We start from the raw sequence: 22,821 nt of genomic DNA, 5'->3' as shown, positions 1-22,821 counted from the left end.
TAAGGACCTTTTAAAACTACCTTATTTTCTCACAAGTTGGCTTTTTATGATTCTCAAACTGCCGCCCAGAGCAGTAACTACAACAACGTTATCTGGTAGAGACAAGGAAACAACCGTTTTTTTAGTTCTAAACTTGACAATGACAAAATGGAATGTCCGGGATGCAATGTCCGTCCTAGAAGAAGCCTTATTAGCATGGATATGGTCATTTACGATTGAGAGCTAAAGATTAAAAAGTAAAAATCTCATCTAAGATTAAGAATTAAAACATCACTCTGTTTCTCAAGATGAAATCCACTACCAGTCTCTTGCTCCTTCATTAATTCTCATGTGTTCCATAATGAGAGCTTTAAGGAGTAATAAAATTACTTTACTGGATTCTTCTATGCCTCCTGAATATGCAAACAGCAAATAAAAACCCCACTCTTGATATACAGACAATCTTTTTACAGCAATTACTGTGATTTGTAAAACAGACATAGATTCATAGATGTATATATTTAGATGTGTATTCAACCCTCCTGAAACAACAGAATTTGTACAGAGTGTAAAGAAGTACTTTGCTCTAAAAATGATACGTTATGGTATATCATATAGGATTTCCTTGAAACACAGGATGTCAATACTGACCACCAAGAAGTAGCTTTATTTATAAATGAAGAAAATGCAAAGAATTTTGAAATGCTCCCTATAACATTTGTATATTGCACTAGATTTTGACATCATCTATATCCATGGTGACTGTGAATTTAAACCATTAAGGACACAATTCAGTTCCAAGTACAGTTAATGGAAATCTTTTACAGACCTCAATATGCTTTGGATTCAATCCTACATTAGGGTCAGATCACTTGTCACTGTCACTTGTCACTAGTCACTCCATTTGACCCTGATACTCATTTGGAAAGGATTAAAGAGGTGAAATTTATATTAAAATTTAATACTGTAAATCAGAGCAAATGCTATGGTCTTACAGCCTCACTGAATTTAATTTCTTAGAGTAGTATAAAGTTTATATATACTATCATATTTATTTCAGAAGATACTGAGAAAGCAATTTAAAATATTTTATAAAATCTATTCAATTTAGTAATTCTCTGCAAATATATTCTCAGCTTCAACAAAGTGTTAAACACAGGTAAAATCAGAAAACCTCCCCGTCAAAAGGACAAGCCAGTCACCTAGACAAAACCAAAGTACTATGTGGAGAAGTAAATCTCTTTAGCCTTCATTTCCATGTGCTGTAATACAGCCATGTTGACATAGGCGGTATGACATATAACAACAAAGTAAACGATATGTCGCATCCTACTTGTACATTTTATACATAAGACGCAAGCATATCAACCACAATTGTAAGTAAGAGTTCAGTGAAACATTACTTTACAGACGTACACAATATCAACAGCTTTCTAAACCTAGAGTAGCTTTACCCTTCTGCTCAACTTTCTTTTTTTCTTTCCTCTTCTGTATACATCCCATCTCTACTCATTTTCATGGTAAGTTCTACATTCATTTCCAATGTCTTTAACAAAACATAAACTAGTATTTTATTCTCAACACACCAGTTATCAAGAACAGCAGAAAGATGATAGATGAATATCCAAAGGAAAGCCAACTTAAAATTAAATTAAAAGCCGATTCATCTTTATATATTGTACCAAGTTCTGAAATTGCAGAAGAAACATGAAAGAAATTTGAAATTCATTAGTTATTACATTTCCCTAAAAAGCTTCCAACTTACTAATATGCAGAAATAGAAGCTGCAAATGTAGTTTGTAACTAGTTTATAATCCAGACAGTCCTAGACTCACGACAAAAGAAAATGAGAAGACTCGAATATAAAGTTTAAAATGAATAAAACTCACTTGTATTAGTATATTAATCATTCAGAATAAAGACATGTATAAAACAAGAATACATTTTTATATGTGTTAATTGAAGGTGTAGTATGCCATCACAGCTCAAAGCCATAAAATTAATGTAAGCTGATTGCATGTTAATGTAAGCCATCATACATAAAAGCCCCTATGGTAATCTAGCATGATAAGAAGGTCATGGTCAGCAACATTATCTATTAAAGAAAACGGTCTGCCAACAGTTCTATAAAGCACTACAATATTTCATCATTAGAAGCATTTCTTTAATTTCCATGTAGAAGAAAATCTTGCGGCACATGGCAATCTCAGTTGTTGCTTGTAGTCAGTGAGAAAACGGGATTTTTAAACACAGAAGAGAACCTGAATGTGCAAATATTATCCATTGTGCCATTTCATTTTACCATAATAGCTCATACTCTGTGTGCAGTATGTTGCTAGAAAAGGAAACAGCAATATTCATACTTATTTGATATTAGTATGTAAAAAACATCCTCCACAACCACTAGGTCTACATTGTCTTTTTCAGAAAAGAGCAGCACCCTTTGCCTGATCAGTTTATTCTCAAGAAAGAAAGAGCTGATGACCTGTGCTTTCACATTTCCCATGGTGATTATTTTCATTCTTTAATCACTGAGCTATGAACTCCAGAAGAAAAACAGATTTGTGATATTTATTATTAATCTATGTTAACAATGCACAACAATTAATATAAACCACAAAATAAGAAATGAGTAAGACTGTCAGAATGTTGTCAAAATCTTTGTCCCTGATTTCTTTAGCTGAACACAAACTAGGTATGTGTTGGAAACTACCACAACTCTAATAGAAATTTTAAGGTAGACAAATATAAAAGGGTACTAGAAAATTAAGGCAATTAAACCATCTGTAGTAAGCCACCGGTCAAAGTCTACTGGATTTCCCAGACTACAAATATGCTTTCATTCTCTTCTATTGCTTTATTGGTAGAATTATAGCATTGAACACGTAGTTGTGAAAGTAGACTTTAAGTAAAAAAGGTAAGAAATCAAAGAGTTTGAGCTATCATAAGCTCATTATTTGATACCTTGCTCTATACTGCCACTTCTTACTGGAACTTGCGGTAGCTGTCTTCCCCTGCGACTGCTGAAGGATGTGTCTGCAGGAGGAGACTGTGTGGGACTTCCTTGCTGATGTATTCTGCAAATGAAACGAAGATAAAATTAAAATTACCCAAATGAAGAGAAATTTTATATTCTGAACTTTAAACACATATTAAGTTGTATATACTGAAGATGGATTTGAAGAAGTTTGCATTTGGTGTATGCCATATGCACATACTCAGGTCTGGATACATAGTAAACTTATAAGGCCTCACAGTTAATTTCTCTAACTACCTTCAACTAAGGAGAAATATTTTCCTTTTTTCTGTTGTTTGTTGTTTTTAATAAAGTACTAGTCAAAAACCACTGAATGAAAAGCAGTTTTCTAAGAACCATTTATTATTATAACTCACAATTTATGTATGTTCTCCTGCACTAGTACAAGGGCAATACAAAATGCCACCTCTATATTTCATTAACTTTTGTGCTTCCTTTGTGCTGATGCAATAATTGCACAAGGCCACAGAGAACTGGATGGCAAGTATCTATTCCCATGGGGTAACGTGTTGTTTTTCCCTGAGGTCAAAGAAGAAAAGAGACCTTTAGCCTTGGTATTGAGGGGATGCGTGTGTGTGTGCGCATGAAGAATGTACAAGATTTTTAATATTCCTACCTAAGTAAATATCCTAAACCCCTTTGGCGGAATTCTAGCTAGCGCTATTTCAGAGCACCTTGGCTACTTGATTTCTTATACATAGATACAGCATCTGAGTGTAACACATCAAACACCTTTAGAACACTGGTAAGTTTGCATTTAAAATAAGTAGGGCCACCTCTAATAACTAGGGAAATAGTTTAAGAAAGTAAAACAAAGATGAGAAGAAGGAGACCACTGAGAGGGAGAGCTTACTATTAAATGTGCTTGCCAGTTACAGTAACATCACACTCACCCTACTGGATAAGCGCTGTTTATCTACTACACTAAGGTTGCAAGTAGATAATCTGCAATTTTAAGTAACACATTTGAGCAAGTTCAAAATACTGTTGGCTTTCACACTACATAGATCAACTGACTTTCTCTTAGCCTGTAAGATCGGACTTAGCTGTGTGAACAGCACGTGATTTCCTGCACAGTGTTTAAGCAAAATACTTTGATAATTTTCATATGGATACAGAACAAAACACAACAATGGAAGGACAAAACACAGCCAATTTTTTACTCTTACATTGCATAACTATTTAAGATCAACAGCAAGAAGTACCATCTGGATGGTGAAGATAGGCAGTGTAAAGGATATGGGAGAAGTGTAAATACCATGAAGAGAGGATAATCTACAGTGCCAGAATGAGTGAACGCGCCATGTATGCTCAGGAAAGTACAACACCACATTGACACCTGGGAGGCAGAACATGAAAGCTGTGCTGTACACGTAATAGCAACCTTGTCAGAAGTGGAGAAGGTGGCGCCGACCCTCCGGGCGCTAGGTGATGTACAGAGCATAAGGGTCTGATACTAGAGTGCTCGCTCGACCTTGAGCGAGTGTGATGTTTTCCCCTAATGACTGGCTGTTCAGTCGTTCGTGGGGTTGGAAGTCCCCTTCTAGAAAGACATGGTAGCAGACCCCTAAAACATCAGGGCCAAAAAGAAACTGTTCAGTTGTTAGGCACACCTTCCCATGCCCCCCTCCACCAAAGAACATTGCAAATCCTGGCTGCAGGACCAGGGTTGATATTTCAGATCGAAGTTATTAGTTCTGAATGCAAATCCATTTTCAAAATGACAAACTGCAGAACACTCACCACTGCAGATACACATGACCCTAATTGTGGAACTGTTGAACTGCACTGCATATAGCGGAGAGTTGGCCAAAAACTCTAGCTGCATCTTAAACACAGCAAACACAAGCTAACAACACGTATGACATAAGTACTAGCACAACTAGGCTATGAATACCTAGTTTTACCACAAAGCATTTCTGTTTCTAAAACATACCTTTTATCTTTATTAAAAGTATTAACCGGATTTCAATTAGTGTCCTAAAAAAGGATAATATGTAAGCACATATATGTAATTCCCTTGGTTTCCTTAGGAGTTTGAAATAAGGAATCTATTTAAGTATCTTTCTGCTGTAATCCCTAAACCAGAAATACAGTTCTGAAGGAACTCTAATGAAAATATAATTAAAATGTGCAGTAAAATGATTGTGTTAATATAATAAGGCATAATTATTAGTAGTTTAATAAATGCACACACTGCAAGTATAAGATAACCTGAAACATTTCAAGTTTGGAGAGTGACAAGGTATTCTAACTGCGCCTTTTTACTCTTCCTTGGTTTCTCAACAGTGCAGAATTTTGTAAATGGTACTACTGTATCTGCTGTTTTTCAGAAATTTCAATTTCCTGTGACATCATTTAATTGTGGGGGTTTTGGTGTTTTTTTTTTTTTTAATTTCTGCAGACTTATGAAGTTTCCCTTCATACACCCAGTACAACTTTCCCACAAGATACAGTCAAAGTAACTAAGGGACTGTCTCGTTCACATGACTACCATACACTGGAAAGTCATACTAAAAAAAAGTATATATGAGGTAACATGCAGATGCCTACCAAGGATAACAAACAGGTTTGGTTTCAAAGCCATTTAATCAGTAACAGTTTATGTGGAAGTCCAGTCACAATGCAACAAAACCAGGATTCTGTTGCCCTCGCTATATTCTCTCTCAAACCCTAACACTTCTTTAGCTTAACTCCTGGCTTGCCCTGGTGATAACCGTAACATTCTTGCAGAGACCGATTCCCCTGATTCTGAGAGATGCTTATGATAACAAAGACAAGCTGAGTTCTGAAAATGCCTGTTTCTCCATGCTGACTGTAAAAGTAATCCATGCCAACTATTGCACGCAATCAGATTTTAAGTATCTGCTTTATCAGATGTTTAAACATCATAACATCCATAAGGTAAGCATGGATCCCACTCTGTGCTAGAAAGTGCTTGCTTGCTTTTCCTATGAATGAAGGCTCCAATCTAACAAAGTCATCATGTTCTCACTTCTGATTTTTCTCATTTTAGATGCTAAATATCCTGGAATTTATCTGAGAGCTCAGTGAAGCACTAGGAGAGTCTGTCCTGCCATTACAGAACACACGCTTTACCTGAGACTCAGAAACTTACCTCCTGCTCTTTCAGTAATACCCTTTTTACAGACCTGTCCCCTTCCACTAAAGAAAGATAGAGGATCTGCTTAACTAAAATGAAGACAAATTAGGCTTAAGACTTGCATTAACTGGGGTATTACATTGAGACGAATATGCTACTTGGGGTGCAAATGAAGAATAAAGCTAAGAGGGAACTGGAGAAAAACTAGAATGGAGTTAAGGACTTGCTGGCCTAGAAGAAAGACCAGTTGCTGAAAGGAAGTAGTCTGCAAATGGCTGATCAGGGGAATGAGACAAAAAGGAACGAGCATGGGAGACAAAAGCTGGTGTATGACTGAGGAAATGAGACAGAAATGAGAGAAGTATGGAGAGGAAAGGAATTTGGGAGAGAAATGATACCTGGTAAGCGATGAGACTGCAACAAGCACGTACATGTGTATCTCCTGGTTCCTCACAGAGGAAGGTAACACTGAAAGCAGCAAACCTATTAATTCAATTGGCGATGGTTTACAGAGGAATCCTACAGGTTCTAGCTCTGCCTGCACACAAGAAAACTAAAATTCCTTTCTCTTCAGACTGATGCCTCAGTGGCACATACTAAATAAAACATGCTGCCACTTATGAAACTATAAAGTGAAACTAAGAATAAGAGAGCATCGCCAATCCAGTGCACTCGTGGCACGGGGTCCTTTGTAAAATATACCAAGTACAGTTAAAGACTGTATGTATCATAACATATATGACAGGTAACCTCAAATCTGGCATTTCTGGGGTGAGCAGTTAGGGCTGAAAGAAAACATTTTAGGATTGGAATGAACCAATTTTTACCACAGTTTTGCTCATTCATACAAGCACAGAAAATGTTTGATTTTCATGTAATCAATTCTACTCCTTCAGAAGAGTTTACTGAATCCCATCTTGAAGGCTTATCTCATCAGATTATTAAGAGAACTGTTAGGCTCTGTAAACTCTCCTGAAAAGGTTTGCTTTTTTCCTTTTATGTACATTTCCTAAACCATCACAATACGTAGAGAACTTAATCTTACATAGCATGTTGAAAGGCTTTATAGAGAAGCTGATAGCATGCTGATATCTTATTCCAGTAATCTGCTTAGCTAATAGCAGACAAGATCTGCAAATTGCAAAATAAAGACCAAATCTAAGAAATGGATATTTGAGGAAGAAATAGTCTTGAGTTATATTTGCCATTTGACAAGAAAGTTAATCGCCTGTACTATTGTCAAAACTTTCTGGCACTAGTGCAACAGTATATCTATGAAGAAATACTAAACTACAGCACTCAGACTTATTTAGACATTTGTGTCTCACATCTAACAGTAGTGAATCATCTTACGGAAACAGATACCTACACCATGTGCCACGGAGATGTAAAAAGAAGCAGCACAATTCATGTTTCCCTATGCTCTTGTTGCACTGGCTTCCTCTCTCTGAAGATCATTAGAAATCAGAGCTGGCTTTTCTCTTCTGGAAAGTAAAAATGTAGCTATGGGGACTCATACTTTTGGTAACTTTGCTTTACTTTGGAGGAGAAAAACCCACCATATATATATATATATATATATATATATATATATATATATATATTTAGTTTTCCTAATCACCTGTGAAAAGCGATTTCACGTTGCTTTAAAAAAAACAAAAACCCCCCAAAACCCCAAACCAACAACACCCTCCCCCCCCAAACACTAGCACGGGGTAGTGACTACAATCATTACCAAATCAATGCCAAATTTATCTCAGCACAGGAATGACTGCAGAATCAACTTCCAATCTATTAAATTCCATATAAATTCTATATAGAGACACTGTAGCAATATTTCACAGTGGCCTCCAGACTCACGCTTTCTCATATACATGAATAAATCCTCAATTGTACGTTATTAAAAAAAAAAAAAAAAAAAAAAAGAAGCTTTGAAATATCCAGGAAAAAAAAAATCTTAAAATTTCAGACCTGGGCTGGTCATTTCAAGCACAGAAACACATTGCCCAAGCCTCAAAAAGGCCTCTTCTTCCTAAATATAACTACATGTTTATCCTTAGAGATGGAGCCCATGTGCTACTGATGTATTCAGCATAACACCTCATAATCACAGTCCCTGCAAATCAGTTCCTATCACCTGCAATATCTGAAATTCTAAGTATTTTAAGATTATGATTTGCACCTTCCATATATTGATATTAGCGTAAAACACTAATTAGTATAAACAGGATTTTTTGAGGTATATGTTTTTGATCTATGCAGTGATCTTAACATCTGTAGAAGAAAGATGCCCCCAGTTCACACACTGAAATATCAGGTTTGAAATGTAAACGCCTATACAGATACAGTGATTTGTCCCATTGCAAGTGTTGTGGGATTACCTTTTGTACTCTGCCAGTGTCTCTCACTCTCTTTGCTCTGCCCTTTTGCCATAAGAATCTCTTACATTTTCTGTTCCTTCCTTATTCTTTCTGTTGCCGTACTTCCTAGTTATGTTTATGTTCCCATTTTTTCCCCTCCCATTTACTTCATATCTCTTTCCTACCTTCTCTTCCTTCTCATTTTTGTGCCAAGCTTTCTAACCATGTAGTTATCAAGAACAGTGAGCCTCTTGGACCTCAGTCCCAGTGGCTCCTCTTACTCTTCAGAAGTTAGAAAAAAAAACAGGGGAAATAATGGCTTTAGTGATCTCAATGGCAAAACTGTCCCTGGTTTAAACACAGCAACAATTTCAGCCGTCATTTAGGTAATTTCTGTGGTCTAAACTGAAAAAGCAACTGGGCTGTTGTGACAACAGAATATGTAATGATGGATTATAAAATTTTCTATATATATTTAAATGAAATGTGTAACTTAAGTTTTTTATATTCTAAAGGGAAATTAATTTGATCAGAGGCATCTTGAATTATTAATCTGTTAATCTGTTTTTCTCATCCTCAAAGTTATTGTAAAATAGACAAGATTTTTTTGAAAAAAAGATCAGTGGTAAAGCACAGAAAAGGTTTGTCCCATACTAATGAAATATGGTACTCATTTCCAAATTTCATCTTACAGAGATCAAGATAGCAGCAATGGGTCTCAGATTTTGGCTCACAAAAGGTATTGACTGCTAGTCTTTACCGTTGAGTTTATCTGCAATGATGGAGAATGCCAGAAAAATTCCACATGTATGCAACACAGCAATCAGTGCTAATAATATAGATACAAAGTAAATAATACTGTAAATTACAACAACATAGCTTTTGGTACTGTCACAGATTTTCTGCTTTAAAAGTCATATTAGAGGTATATTCCAAACACTGGAATCAGATTGATCATAAGAGATGTTTACTCATCAATCAGCAATCCTACCTTTCTGTTTCAGTTGCGGAGCCTTTTCTAGTTTGTTTTTGGCTGCTATATCTTTCCACTTTTCTGGACTGCCTGTGAAATGACATGTCAGAAACAAAGAAGAAAAAGAATACAAATATATGAAAATTATATATTTATTAATGTATTGCAAAGCTAATAACAGAAATGGTTGACAGATGAAAAAGTGACAACTATCTTCATGAACAGGCTGGTTACTCGAGGTTTAAGACACATGGCCCTGATTAGGTTTGATTGAGGCTGATGGTGTGAAAGTTATGAGGTACCAAAACAGGGGAGATAACATTAATCCTGACTGAACGGTGCAGCTAGTTCCCACTTCACAGTCTGTATGTGGTTAGAAACAATGCATCCTCAGAGGCCATTTAGTCCTCTCTTGACAGCATGAAAAACAAATGCAGAGTAGACAGCAGGAAAAAAATGTTGCAGAAAGGACCAGAAAATACTATTCAAATTTCAACTTTAAAAGTTGCTTTTAAATCTAAATTTCAAAAGCAAAACAAATACTGCATCATATCAGATTTAAATAATGCTGTCACTATATTAATAAAAAAGGCTTATCAAAAATCTCATTGTATTAAAACTTGTTAAAGTTTTTGAGAAAGTTTAAAACAATTCTATTTTTTTCTAGTCAATATAAATAAGAAGTTTATTTCATTCCTTCACTCCTTTCCCACATTAATCTTTATAGAATTCATCTGACATTTGGATAGTGAGGCACTAGTTACCTCTGACAATCTAAGCATTTACTCTGATAGTAAATAAGAACAATGAACAGTAATATGAGTCAATAAATGCAAGAATGAAGAAGATACCATTATGACCCAGGACTACAAATATACTATGAAAATCTCTGCAAGTCTTCTGTGTTCCAAAATTTCCATTACTATCCATAGTAATGTGAGCATTTACAAATTAGGATTTACAATTTTAAATCTCTGATAATCATCAATATTTATTAGGTTTTTTAGAATAAAAACTACATGCAGTATTTCAGCACTGGTGAAAAACCAGGAGTGATGATTATTCATTGATAGACCAGAAATGTTGACAAACCCTAACTTGCATCTTACACCCGTGCAAGAAACGTGTATAGGAACTTGCAACGATATAATCAATGTCATATATTAAGCTATAAAAGAATTACTGTGGGCAAACCAAATAGATAAAAATAATATTAAAAAAAATGAATTTTCCTTTTAAACCTTTGTGGTTATAAAGAGCAATCCAGTGTCTGAACTGGAAGATACCTAAACAGCTGTAACACCAAATTATACCCAAAGAATATAATCACAGTGGATTTTGTACCCACTGCGATATTTGATGAGCATTATATTGTGATGCAGTATGTTCCACAACAAAGACAATACTGCAGCAAAATACAAAATGTTTTTTGCATGAGCAGAGCTCATTATCTGATGCTTTCTGAGATTTAAAAGAATACATTTTCTTACCAAAAAATAGTATCTCAGATTAAAGATTAAAATCCCCTTTGTCCTGAAACTGTTTTCTCCAGATTTATTTTTTGTATATTCTCATTAGTTTTAAATTTTTTTCTTTACCAGGACAAATACAAGGTGGATACACAGGGAAACACGTACTAAATGCTGCAGCTTTACTTACAACCTAAGGTTAGCCAAGTACTTAAAGTCATGGTTAGATCCACTGCATGCAGCAGCCTTATTATTCAAATGATGTCACCCTCTTCGTTTTCTGTTTGGTTGGTTATGGGGCTTATTTTCCTCTCACTCTTTATGTCACTTGCTTAGACTGACATTACGTGCAATGGAGGAAAAGCACACATAGTGACTACCCTTTGTAGGATGGGAAAACTGAGAGTAGGCCATGCTTTCCTGTGAAAAGTGACAAAGTAATATATAGCACCAGTGAACTGAATATATTTATTTCTCTGCTCTCTGTGCTGTCCTTGCGAGCAGCACACATTAGAAATATGTTTAAAATCACAGTTTCCTTTCTGTTTCCTTCCTCTTGCTCAGATGATGCTGTATACAATTCCATATAGCTCAACAGCCTACTACTCGCAGTTCTGGCTCAGCTTGAGCACACTGTGGGCATTTGCAGGTACATATTTACAGGTAAGTGTCCTTTCATGCCCATATACAATGTACAAAGAATGCATTGGGGATAAGAACACTCATGTCATACTCAAATTTACCTCTTAAACGTACTTTATAGGGGATTAAATATTATCTATGAACAATATACACATATATGTACTTATACATAAAAAGAGAAAAAAACTGAATATGTGAAAGTATTATGCAGAGCATATGAAGAATAGACTATAACCAATACCTCATTTACTTGGAACTATGATTTGAGTAAATAAGGATACCTCTGTGCTGCTCCAGGTTTAGCACTTAGGTGGTCTACACTGTCCTGTTTTGGAATGCAAGACTCCAGCGTCCTTGTTCTTCACAAAATTTGGAAACATGGATGTGAATTTGGACAGAATGAGCAGAAACAGAGAGATGGTCACATGCAGTGAAGGTGGAGACATGCAGTCAAATATATAAACCAACAGCATTAAGGCACTAGCTGCTGAGAAAGGGTATATTTCTCATTTCCTCTTCTGGTGACTTAATCCATACACTTTAAGGAAATGTTAAAATTTTTAGACATAATATCAACAATCTAAGATGCAATAAAGTAAAGATGAACGCCACAACAATATTTTTTAAAACCTTTATACTCTACAGGCTGAACGGCAGCACTGTGGCTTAATAGTTGCCACTGTCCTTCTTGCGAATTAATCTACAGTATTGTTCATTAGATTAATATATAAACCTATACAGAACATCTTCCTTTAGGAATTTGAAAAATGCATATTTTGTCATTATATTGTGAAATTCTCCTGAAAACGCAAGTAAATGTCATAATTTGATATATTTTGATGAAAACTTCATATTCTGTTGCCAGCCTGTCTGCTACAGTAATAATTAACACTTCAATAGCAAAGTAGAATAACTGACTCAGTTTTTTTTTAAACTCAAATAAAGTTCAGAATATTTCTTAATTTCTATATTATTTTCATTTCTGCTGAAGCTGTTTAAGAACCTCAGAATTTGTTCACAGCTTTCAATTTGGCATAAATATTATTAGCTTGTTTGTTTATTATTAGTTTTTTATGGAATATATGGTAAAAAGTTTTTTTTTTTTAATAAGGTGTATCAATGTAGGATTTTTTTCCAAATAACAAATTTGGCTTTTAACGAGAAAACTCAGCAAAATTTGCAGTCCACTAACAATCTAGGGTATGTAATAAATTTGCATCTATACCTCCATTATTGTGAGGAAATGCTAAAATTTCTCTTTAAGGTCATAAATCTACCAACTGGCACACCAAATCACTGATCAATAAGGCCTTGTTACGTATATAGACAAGCACTATATATTATTTTATATACAGACAAGCTATTCACAGTTCATATTCCAAAGACCCATGTGCCTCAAAATATTTATCACTGTTGAGTATAAGCAAAATCTACACACAGAAATATGATAATATTCCCATCAAAATTAAAAATTACTATTCCTAAAGTGACAAAATAATATTTTTGTAAAATTCAGTGTCTAACACTTGAAGTGATTTATTACTGGCTTGTACAAGAGACTTCAGTGTTTTGCAGTGAGTCTGTTCATTTATGTAGCCTTAAAGCCATCAAGAATGTCATGTTCAATACTTCCTGATTTTTCCTGAAGATTTCTGAAAGGCTGGATCTTACATGGTATGTGAGCTGGGAGTTCACAACTACTCTGAAGGCTTGGTTGCTCCTCACACTCATTCCCAGCACTTCAATTCATGTCTTGCAAAACCACCTCCCTGATCAAGACACATAGCGTTGCTGGAAAGACAGGAAAGGATCATCCAGGCCAAACCAGTCTGTCACTGGCAGTGCACAGCACACCTCAAGTTCTCTTCATGAAAGTACCAGAAGGGTACTTGCTCTGCACCTGGCTTCAGGATGACTCTTGGACAAGCATTCTTACAGATGCATGCATGATGCCAAGAGCTACTTATCTTAAATGAAAGTATATGAAAATTAATTTTTTAAAAGGATCATTTTATCCAGTCTTGGTTATATGCTGAAATTATATGCAGACTTCTCAAAAAGAACAGTCTGAATAAAATTCCCACCTACTATTAAATGCTCAACTTTCATTCTCCTTGTTTTTATCATCACTTACAATTTCACAATTTCACAGTTCCCCAGTTACCAGAAAGTCTTTCACTTTAGACAGACTTTCTAGTTCTCATTTCTAATATAAAAACCAAAAAACCTCCCAGCAACGATGCTATCAAATTCAACCCAAAAACTATTCTTTAAAATGTCTTAAAGAAATACATAATACTAACCAAACACTTGTTAATTCTTAACACTGAAATAACATATAACCCATGTCTTCATCTTGTCAAGGTACATCAAGGAGTCACTTTTTCTGATATGGCAAGTGAACGAATTCCAGAATAACAACAATCTTGCCAAGATCTTTACTAAAATTTATGTTATGAATCATTATCAATAAATACAATGTTGCAAAACCAGAATTTAAATTATCAAAATTAGAAATAATGCATTAGTCATATGTTTAAGAAATGTATTCAGAAATACATCTTCTTGATTACACCCTACATGCAAATTGGGCCAATTTGTAAGATAAATCTGGAATGTACTCAAACACAGAGTAAGATGACATCTGTCAAAGTCAATTATTCTGTGAAAATATCATTTGAAAGTGGTGATAAGCAGTTAGTTAGTTACCCCTGCTGATCCATCAGACACTCATTCCCCGAGACCCACTGCATCAGTTGTCAAATTGATACAAGCACACCTTAAAAAAATATAAATTATAGAACTGAATGGTGTTGGCCAACTGCCAAACCTATGGAAAATAATCAGAATGAATGTAATCTTAAAAAGTAGAAAACAAAGGTAAAGCACCTGTGATTCCCTCACCGATATTCTCGCTACACACAAGGTGGGCTATTATTTTGTATTGGGAATGCAATGCAAAGAGCCCATTGTTCTCTAAACTTCTCTTAATCTGGGAGAAAGATCCTGGAACTGGGAGGCTGCAACCAGTCATCAGGATTGGGATTAGCCTAAACTCCTAGGTTCATCACTGACTGCATCACTGGGATTTGGTGACCAGATTACGTGCAAGACTTCCAAGCAGAAGGAGGCACTGATTTCACTAAGAAAATTAGACTGTTGTTTCTCCAACTCAAAATCTTTCCCATAATAGAGTCTATATCCTACAGATGCTTCACTGTAATATGTTTGCTAACAGGTATTAGATGATTTCAGTCTTTCTCAGCAAAACTTCAGCTGACATCAAAAGGCTTACAATTCTGCATTAAGGATGGCAGTATTTAGATGAAAACTTCATTTCACTGATATATGATATGATTATGATTTAATTCTAATAACTTCAATGTCAACAAGGTTTTATCAAGTCTGATCCACTGAAGTCAAAGACAGTCTTTCCATCGACTTGAAAAATGGGAAGCAAAATTACTTAAAAACGCCTAAAAGATACAAAGTACATTTATAAACTATTAAAATCTGTCCCATCAGGGATGTGTTGGCAAAATTTCTAGAAATGCAGTATCTGTAAGGAGGGACAATTCTGAAATAATGTTTCACAAATTTCATTTTATAATTTATAAACCTGCTTTACCCAAATAACAAAAGAAATGCTATCCAAACACAATTACACTCTTCCCACCCTGTATTAGTGGAATACATCCAGTATCAAGCAAGCATGACAAATTACAGTACAAATATAAGTATTGTGGATAGACTTCAGAAGGTAAGCACTAGTACTACAGTAACTGAGTTTTATCAATATACCAGTCTTACAGTTTTAAGTGCAACTTCATAAGAGTTTACGCATGTATGGATTATTTACATGAACCATCTGTATCCTGTCATTTACTATAACACAAAAAAATTTGAAGGGAAAATTTTGAATTTGCATCTCAATAGAAATTATAATGTCTGCTTAAAAATCCCCCAGGTCTATCTCAAAAAAAAAAAAAAAAACCCAAAAAAACAACAAAAAATTGCTACTGCCAAAGCAATGGAATACTAAAACTGATTTGAGTAGAAAGTTCATGACAAGAAAAAACCAAAGGTGCTTCTATTAATCATAGGTGGTATTCAGCATAAAAATTTACTTAAAGCACTGGTGTTTTTAACCAAAACCTACCTTGTTACGAAAACCTGCTCCATGGAGACCATCCTGAGGCAGGACAGAATTTACGAACAGTACCAATTTTTACATACATCAACTAGCAATTGTTACCAAGACTTCCAACATATCAGTTTGTGAGGTTTTTTTCCCCCTTAGGAACAGTTTGTTAAAAAAAGGAAAAAAATCCCAATAAAAATAAAAATAAACACCTAGACAAGAAAAGGATCTACAACAAATATTTATCATATTATAAAGCACCACAGTGAAAACACCACCAAAATTTACAGGAGCACGTAAAAACAGACTAAAGAACATTAACACAGATGATGATCTGTTGTATTAGACATCTCATTTCATGGCTTGTGACCATTCAGGCAAACAGAAAACTTGAAAAGACATTAATTCCTAGGTGCTTTATAACAGTTCAACAAAATGCAGAGATGATATCTAAGCTACTGTTTTATTTTGGGCTTCTGGAGGTTGTAAGTCTCTCTCTACATATATGCATACTTTTAAATTTCAGTATACTCCTCTGAGAGTGCAAGATGCAGTAAGCTACTTTTCAACTGGGAGGAGTTGACTAGTACCTGTCATCCTCCGGAGATGCATGCTGGATATGAATCCTGGGACTAGTAGGTCGTCTCCTCTCTAGGGAGGGGGACCATCTATCCCTGTTTGCCCGTTCAATAAAACAGGAAAAAAATAGGATATTTAGTTTGTGATAAAATTAAATATATGGGATTTGGGACTGGAAAAATACCCCAAAAAGTAATGAAAGTGTGTCATTTAATTATTTTTTCTAGCAGTTTTCTAATTCCCAAGTATACTATTCTTATGGCTGCTTACTGCAGAAACATTACAGCTGAAACAAAGAGAATGTGTGCCCAAAGATGCAGAATTTAGACCGATATATATCTTGTACATAGTGTACCATTAAGTTTTCAAATATTCTCAAATGCTAGACTATCTAAAAGCCTGTCATTCACATAGAAAGTCATAATTCCAAACTAGAAGAGCTTTTCAAAGACCATATGATGGTCATTTTCTGTTGACTACTGGCTGGTATTTTGTTAAGCCCATCTCTCCTAGCTCTTTGCACTGAAAAATGCATTCTCAGTAAAAATACAGGACTAAAATTATAAGAAAAATTCTAAGGCATAAAGTGACCCTTTTCTGGAACACAATGAGAGAGTAAAGGTAAATTAATTAGCTACAACTAAGCTACACACATTTGTGTACAAGTACTGGGGTGATTTTTTTTCATTTAAAAATATATCTTCAAAGTGTGTGCAGCCAGCTTCCTCTTCCGTTCACTTCTCTGTATCCCTGCAGTACATGCCAGCAAATTATGTTATATAATTAAATTTAACAAAAAGGACCTGAATTGTGAATGAAACCTGGTGTCTTAAGTGATTTTTTTCTTGAAAAAGCTCATTTAATTTAGAATGATATACACTATATTATAGACTGGTGTTGCTTATTTTGTTGGGATGTTATGCGGTTGTAATAGTACAAGTGTATATATAACAATTTACAAAATCAAAATATACTGATTAATTTAGAAGCAGCAAAATGTTTACATAAACTCTGCACGACTATCTAATATTTCACTTTCTGAGGCATCCTTCCAGTCCATGTAATAAGGAAAACGGTTTGATTTATGGAACATGCAAATAACAAAGGTTTCAAGGAGATTAGCATCACTTGAACAGTTAGGTAGATCTTTCAGAAGTTTCAAGAGTAAATAGGTTGTTAGTAGTTAGTTTCTTTTTCTCTCCAAAGCAACAGTTAAAGAAAATGTTAATGCATCAGTGCACTCAGTCAAAGCCCTTAATATGCTGATATCCACTATAAAAATTAAACCGCATTTGACAGAATTAACTAGGTCATGCAGTATGAACTTCGAGAACATGCTCTCTTTCACTGAATTTTGAATGACCATGAGCCACAGTATAACACAGACAAACATGCAATAACCTATTCCTTTACATAGTTGAAAAGAACTGGAAACACAATACGTTGCATACCTAATGCAAACGGTTATTTTACTGGACATTATTTTAAATGTAAAAGATAATATTCAATGTAACTGTTAAAGGCATGCAATATAAACACCTAATACTTCAGACTTACTAAAAAAACCTTAGAAAAATCAACATGAAATCAGGACAGATCTTAGCTGGATCAAGTGACAGCTCCAACTTCTCTGTTACCTATTTATGAGTAGGTAACAGGTACCTGTTCAGCTTTGTATCTTGTTTAGGTGGTAGTGACCAGCTGACAGCAGACATCCTGAAGATCCTTGAAATGTTTTGTTTCCTACTGCAGTGAAGCACCTCAGAACAAATCTAACACAGCTGCTGGGCTGCATTTTGCAGATATGCTGACCCTGTTATACATGAACTGATCCTCGGGCTGTGCTTCTCAGTTTTATTTGCTCAGATGTCCACTGACTAACCTCTCAGGACCAAAGCATACAAGCAGTACCGATCCATACAACTGCTCTTGTGATAACTGCTAATACACACAACAATTGCTTGCAACACAAGAAACTTAGAAGGTGAATAAAAGCCCCATTAACTACTATTAATGTGCTTTCCTGACTTGAGGCTGGGGGTTACATACAGATTTATCCATTGTAAGGTACCCAAGTTAAAACAAAAAAAAAATCAGAAATTTTGAGTCACAGGGAAGAGGACAATCAAAAAAATCATACTAAAGGAAGTAGTGACAGCAAAAAACATTTTCAATGGCATTAGAGGGTAGTTATGACTATATTATAAACTAACATATGTCTCACAGATCACAGAAACATCAATGAGATTATCATTTTGAACACCTAGGAATAAACAGAAAGGGAAAAAAAAGAGGGAAAAAAAAAGGCAGGCATAGTGCAACTGTAGAGATATATTAGTAGGGGCTGGGTCTTTTTGAGTATCCTAGTGTATACCGTGCCAAAGAGAAATATATAGAATCATAGAATCATAGAATTGTTTAGGTTGGAAAAGACCTTTAAGATCATCAAGTCCAACCATTAACCTAGGACTGCCAAGACCACCACTAAACCATGTCCCTAAGCACCACATCTACACGCCTTTTAAATACCTCCAGGGATGAGGACTCAACCACTTCCCTGGGCAGCCTGTTCCAATGCTTGATAAACCTTTCAGTGAAGTAAAATTTCCTAATATCCAGTCTAAACCTCCCCTGGTGCAACTTAAGGCCATTTCCTCTTGTCCTATCATTTGTTACCTGGGAGAAGAGACCGACCCCCACCTCTCTACGCCCTCCTTTCAGGTAGTTGTAGAGAGTGATAAGGTCTCCCCTCAGCCTCCTTTTCTCCAGGCTAAACAGTCCCAGCTCCCTCAGCCTCTCCTCATAAGACACATGCTCTAGACCCTTCACCAGCTTCGTTGCCCTTCTTTGGACACGCTCCAGCACCTCAATGTCTCTCTACAAGTGAGGGGCCCAAAACTGAACACAGTAATCAAGGTGCGGTCTCACCAGTGCCGAGTACAGGGGCACGATCACTTCCCTACTCCTGCTGGCCACACTATTTCTGATACCAGCCAGGATGCTATTGGCCTTCTTGGCCACCTGGGCACACTGCCAGCTCATATTCAGCCTGCTATCGGCCAACACCCCCAGGTCCTTTTCCACCAGGCAGCTTTCCAGCCACCCTTCCCCAAGCCTGTAGCGCTGCATGGGATTGTTGTGACCCAAGTGCAGGACCCGGCACTCAGCCTTGTTGAACCTCATGCAATTGGCCTTGGCTCATTGATCCAGCCTGCCCAGATCCCTCTGTAGAGCCTTCCTACCCTCAAGCAGATCAACACTCCCACCCAACTTGGTGTCATCTGCAAACTTACTGAGGGTGCACTCCGTCCCCTCATCCAGATCATTGATAAAGATATTAAACAGAACCAGCCCCAATACTGAGCCCTGGGGAACACCACTTGTGACCGGCCACCAACTGGAGTAAACTCCATTCACCACAACTCTTTGGGCCTGGCCATCCAGACAGTTTTTTACCCAGCGAAGTGTATGCCCATCCAAGCCATGAGCAGCCAGTTTCTCCAGGAGAATGCTGTGGGAAATGGTGTCAAAGGCTTTACTAAAGTCTAGGTAGACAACATCCACAGCCTTTCCCTCATCCACTAAGGGGGTCACCTTGTCATAGAAGGAGATCAGGTTAGTCAAGCAGGACCTGCCTCCCATAAACCCATGCTGACTGGGCCTGATCACCTGCTTGTCCTGCACGTGCCGCCTGATGGCACTCAAGATGATCTGCTCCATAACCTTCCCCAGCACCGAGGCCAGACTGACAGGCCTGTAGTTCCCCAGATGCTCCTTCTGGCCCTTCTTGTAGATGGGCGTCCCATTTGCTAACCTCCAGTCAACTGGGGCCTCCCCAGTTAGCCAGGACTGCTGATAAAGGACTGGAAGTGGCTTGGTGAGCACTTCCGCCAGCTCCCTCAGTACCCTTGGGTGGATCCCATCCAGCCCCATAGATTTGTGTGTGTCTAAGTGGTGTAGCGGGTCACTAACCATTTCCCCTTGGATTATGGGGGCTTCATTCTGCTCCCTGTCCCTCTCTTCCAGCTCAGGGGGCTGGGTACCCAGAGAAAAACTGGTCTTACTATTAAAGACTGAGGCAAAGAAGGTGTTAAGTAGCTCAGCCTTTTCCTCACCCTTTGTCACTATGTTTCCCCCCGCATCCAATAAAGGCTGGAGATTCTCCTTAGCTCTCCTTTTGTTGCTAATGTATTTGTAGAAACATTTTTTATTGTCTTTTATGGCAGTAGCCAGATTAAGTTCTAGTTGGGCTTTGGCCCTTCTAATTTTCTCCCTGCAGACCCTCATGACATCTTTGTAGTCCTCCTGAGTTGCCTGCCCTTTCTTCCAAAGGTCATAAACTCTCCTTTTTTCCCTGAGTTCCAGCCAGAGCTCTCTGTTCAGCCAGGCTGGTCTGCCCCGCCGGCTCGTCTTTCAGCACATGGGGTGGCCTGCTCCTGCACCTTTAAGATTTCCTTCTTGAAGAACGTCCATCCTTCCTGGACTCCTTTGCCCTTCAGGACTGCCTCCCAAGGGACTCTGTCAACCAGTCTCCTAGAGAGGCCAAAATCTGACCTCCAGAAGTCCACAGGAGCAGTTCTGGTGACCCCCCTCCTTACTTGAAAGATTATGTTCTGTACCAAACTAGTCCATTTACGAAAAAGCATTGGCAGGCTTGTCTCAGGGCAAGGTCAGTTTGCCAGTCAAGTTATACGGACTTTCCTTGCTCAAATGATGTAGCTTATAAGAGGAGAAAAAGAATGTCTTTTTTTGTTGGTTTGTTTTTGGTTTTGTGCAAATAACAAGTCATATATCCCAAAATTGTATTTACTGCTGCAAGTATTTTTCTGCTGGAGTATGTGTGTCAACACAATGACTTTTACTGGCAAAGCAGCATCTTAAAAAACAATAATTACTCCAAACATTCCAAATGACAAGAATGATGTTATACAGTGTTTAAGGATCAAAACCATTTCCAATAAATCATTAACACAGAGAAATAGGGCTCTACTGTCTATCAGTTACACAGGGCCAATACCATTTTGTTAAAAAAAGTCAAGTGGACCATTTTAACTCTTGATCCCAAATATAATCTGATTTATACCCTCTGAGACAAAAGGTTGGAGGGAATGAGTAGAAAGAATTTTCTATACGTAAGTATACTTATCATTTTGTTGAAGAAAATACATAATGCCACATTTAGAAGTCTATCTTCATGCTTTGAGGACTAAATGCCTAAATTTTTAAATAAAATATACAATTCCATTCTGGGGAAAAAAAGCCCAAAACAACACCTTGAAAACAACCAACAATACCTTCAACATAGGTACCTCAAATATGATGATCATAAAGTGGTGCTTCCAGATTGGACTTCACAAAACCATATAGTGTTTCTCTTCACTACAAGCAGGACCAACTACACCTGACAGGTATTTGTTTAATCTCTTCTTAGGCAGTCTCCAGTAATGAAGTCTAGACAACTTCTTCCATATCATCTATTACAGCATTTCCTTATACTAGTCTTCAAAAAAGCTCTCCTACTATTTAAGATGAAACTATCTTACTTTAAGTCACTTATTACCATCTTGTCCACACATATACAAAATGCTTTCTACATACCTTGAACTTAATTCTGTGTTCTTCAAACTAAAGACTCCTCTATCATTACACACAACTGATCACTAACCTCACTCTACAGCTTAAGCAGATACATTCAACAGTGGAGAATGAAATCCAAAATTAGCTTCCCCCAAAACAAAAGATTAATTTGGTGTTTCTTATACATTAAATATAGCATCTTCCTCCAAAAATTGGGCTATATTGGAAAATCATCTATGCCTGAAGAAAAAAAAAAAGCATGTTGTTAATCCTCTGACAGAGCCGCACAGATCTTCTAATTTGCAACAAAACCATCATGGAAATTTTGAATAATAATTTAATAATAAAGAGCTTTTCTACATCCCCATGAAGGACCCCAAATCAAAAGCACCTATTTAGTCACTATTTAGGACTTCTAAAAGCAAAGACATAAAACTTTCATAGTGATGGACATTTTTTATGGATCAGGCCCACAGATGATCTGGCAAAACCTCATGTTTAGCAGAGGCCATTAACACAGACTAAACACTTCTCTTTATGAGGAGGCTCATGAAAAATGCTATTGCATTTTTGAAAAATGCTATTCAGTGCCTACTGGACAGAGGTTGCTGGAGGTGATTTATAAAGACATAATAGACCTAGCTAACATCAGTGATAGCTTTAGTTTTGAGCATAATATTCAAACTAGGTAGTTTACAATTGTCAGCTTCCGTTTCACTGCATATTTAACTTGATGGGTGGCATCTTAAAATAAAAGTACAAAACATATACTGCTTATGTCCATATGTTATTGCGTTAAATAGCTGCTTATAGATGAATACAGCTGTATATATCGACACAGTTATTAATATGATGCTACAATAATTTTTTTTTAGACATCTAGAATGGTACCCTGTATTTCACTCTGAGTTTTTCTGTCATACTTTTTTTTTGTCATACAAAGTATTTCTGTCATACTTTT

At 36.5% G+C, this 22,821-nt stretch overlaps 1 protein-coding gene across 8 annotated transcripts in view; it reads right to left on the bottom strand.

The window, feature by feature from the left end:
* The window catches only part of RIMS1 (regulating synaptic membrane exocytosis 1), a 354,590-nt gene that overhangs the window by 97,889 nt on the left and 233,880 nt on the right, over positions 1–22,821 (bottom strand). For 6 of the 8 annotated variants that reach the window (XM_075498185.1, XM_075498188.1, XM_075498186.1 and 3 more), the window contains 2 exons: positions 9,471–9,542; positions 2,944–3,056 (listed from right to left, as the gene is read on the bottom strand). In XM_075498185.1, the coding sequence (XP_075354300.1) occupies positions 2,944–3,056; positions 9,471–9,542 (185 nt within the window). Of the gene's footprint in view, positions 1–2,943; positions 3,057–9,470; positions 9,543–11,844; positions 11,923–16,294; positions 16,379–22,821 lie in introns of all 8 variants that reach the window. The other 2 variants (XM_075498194.1, XM_075498193.1) reach the window with 1 other exon arrangement.

The sequence above is a fragment of the Mycteria americana genome, chromosome 3 (assembly GCF_035582795.1).
Source record: "Mycteria americana isolate JAX WOST 10 ecotype Jacksonville Zoo and Gardens chromosome 3, USCA_MyAme_1.0, whole genome shotgun sequence".
Lineage (NCBI taxonomy): Eukaryota > Metazoa > Chordata > Aves > Ciconiiformes > Ciconiidae > Mycteria > Mycteria americana.
This window is presented reverse-complemented; position numbering and strand designations above follow the sequence as displayed.